The 1,637-nt window shown below is 64.8% G+C and overlaps 1 protein-coding gene across 1 annotated transcript in view; it reads left to right on the top strand.

The window, feature by feature from the left end:
* AJAP1 (adherens junctions associated protein 1) overlaps positions 1-1,637 on the top strand; it is a 45,404-nt gene that overhangs the window by 39,818 nt on the left and 3,949 nt on the right. The window contains exons 4-5 of the mRNA XM_014546191.1: positions 933-964; positions 1,139-1,462. Of these exons, the coding sequence (XP_014401677.1) occupies positions 933-964; positions 1,139-1,404 (298 nt within the window). The 3' untranslated portion in view covers positions 1,405-1,462. The remainder of the gene's footprint in view (positions 1-932; positions 965-1,138; positions 1,463-1,637) is intronic.

Here is a 1,637-nt window from a genome sequence, read left to right as displayed (position 1 = left end):
GTCGTGGGGGGTGCACAGTGTGGTCGCGGGGCTGTGGACCGGGCCCGGGTGGGAGGGGCGGGATACCTTCACCTGGGTCTGAGGGTCTGAGGGTCCGAGCAAACGCAAGGGCCTTCCCCCACCCAGAGAGAGGCCGCAGCTGCCGCCAGAAGCTGCCCGACCTGCACTGGGCAGTGGCGAATGCCTTGCCCCCTCGGTGCCCCTTCCCGCCTCTGTGTCCTGGAGCGGGCGTCACTGCCCCCCCCCCCAGCTCCAAGCCAGCTTTGTAGCCCTCAGGGCCAGCCTTCCCGATGGGTCCCCCCGGTCAGTGTCTCTGACCCGCATCCATAAAGTGTCCGCAGCGAATCGAGCAAAACCATGGAATCCCAGCCGGACTCCAGCCATGTTCTTATTAACCAGGAGCGATCCCTGAGCGCGCACAGCCCTGACGCGCGCTGGGCGCCCTCCAGCACCTGAGTCAGCGGCCAGTGCGTCCGGAATTGCATTAAACCATCAATAAGCTCCTTTCTAAAAGCGGGCGCACACTCAGGCCTCATTTTATAAATTAAAACAAATCCTGCACCAGCTTAATTTGGGGAGGAAATGGGTAGGAAGGCAGGTGGATTTGGGGGTCCCTGTCAGTGCGGGATGGCAGCTGGTGACCCTGCCCAAGGCACCCCAGAACCAGATGGGGAGATGGGGTGACTTCAGCTGGAGGGCCCGTGGCTGACGCAGCCTGTCCCTCCGGGAACCAGCGGCTGCTCCGCGTTGTGCATCCACATTGTGTGTGGGACGCCCCTTTCCCAGAGGGGAGGCCTCAGGACTGACCTTCCCATCACCACTTCTTTCACTCGAGGACACTGGGAAGCTCGGGGCCACCCCCAGCCTGCGGAGGGCCGGCTCCCAGGACTTGGTGGAAGGATTTTCACTGACTGTGCCGCCTCTTTGGACAGAAACCCTGCCAGCCAGCGCCCCAGCCTCGGGGGTGGGCGGGGGATGGTGATGGGTCCTGTTTCACTTTGTCCCCCCACTCTGCCCCTCTGTCAGGCAGAGTGGCCATGGGCAGGGTGTCCACGGGCAGGGTGTCCACGGGCAGGGTGTCCATGGGCAGGGTGGCACGGGCGGGGTGGCACGGTGGGCATGCTTGAGCCCTGGTGAGGGACCGTGGGTGGAAAGGTACTTGCTTTTCGGCGGAAGGTGAAGCTCCGCCAGCCCTCGCTGGCCCGGGAAGTGGCAGCTTCGTCTGGAAGCCCGACGGTTCTCTGTGCCTCGAGAAGCCGGTGTGTGCAGCGGGCCCGCCGGGCCTGTGGGCCTGGACCAGCCGTGCAAGCCGTGCCTTTCTGTCGCCACAGACCCTCCTCTTCGGATCGGCACCTCATCCCCGTGGCCTTCGTGTCTGAGAAGTGGTTTGAGATCTCCTGCTGACTGGCGAAGCCTTTTTTACCTCCTGGGGGCAGGGCGGACGCCGTGTGTCTGTGTCACGGTAGGTCCCTCTCGTGCGGAACGTGAGGCTTTTCTCCCTCTGCCTCTCGCTGCCCACCCGTCCTCGCTCTGGGGGCTCCTTCCGCCGGGGTCACCCTGGGCGGAACTGCGGTACATGACCTTTCTGAGCCGCCTGCAGGGCTGGGCTGTGGGCTCCCCGCTGCCCCCCACATCCC

The sequence above is a fragment of the Myotis brandtii genome, unplaced genomic scaffold (genome assembly GCF_000412655.1).
Source record: "Myotis brandtii unplaced genomic scaffold, ASM41265v1 scaffold434, whole genome shotgun sequence".
Lineage (NCBI taxonomy): Eukaryota > Metazoa > Chordata > Mammalia > Chiroptera > Vespertilionidae > Myotis > Myotis brandtii.
The sequence above is the reverse complement of the archived record's forward strand: the minus strand, read 5'-3'. Positions and strand labels throughout refer to the sequence as shown.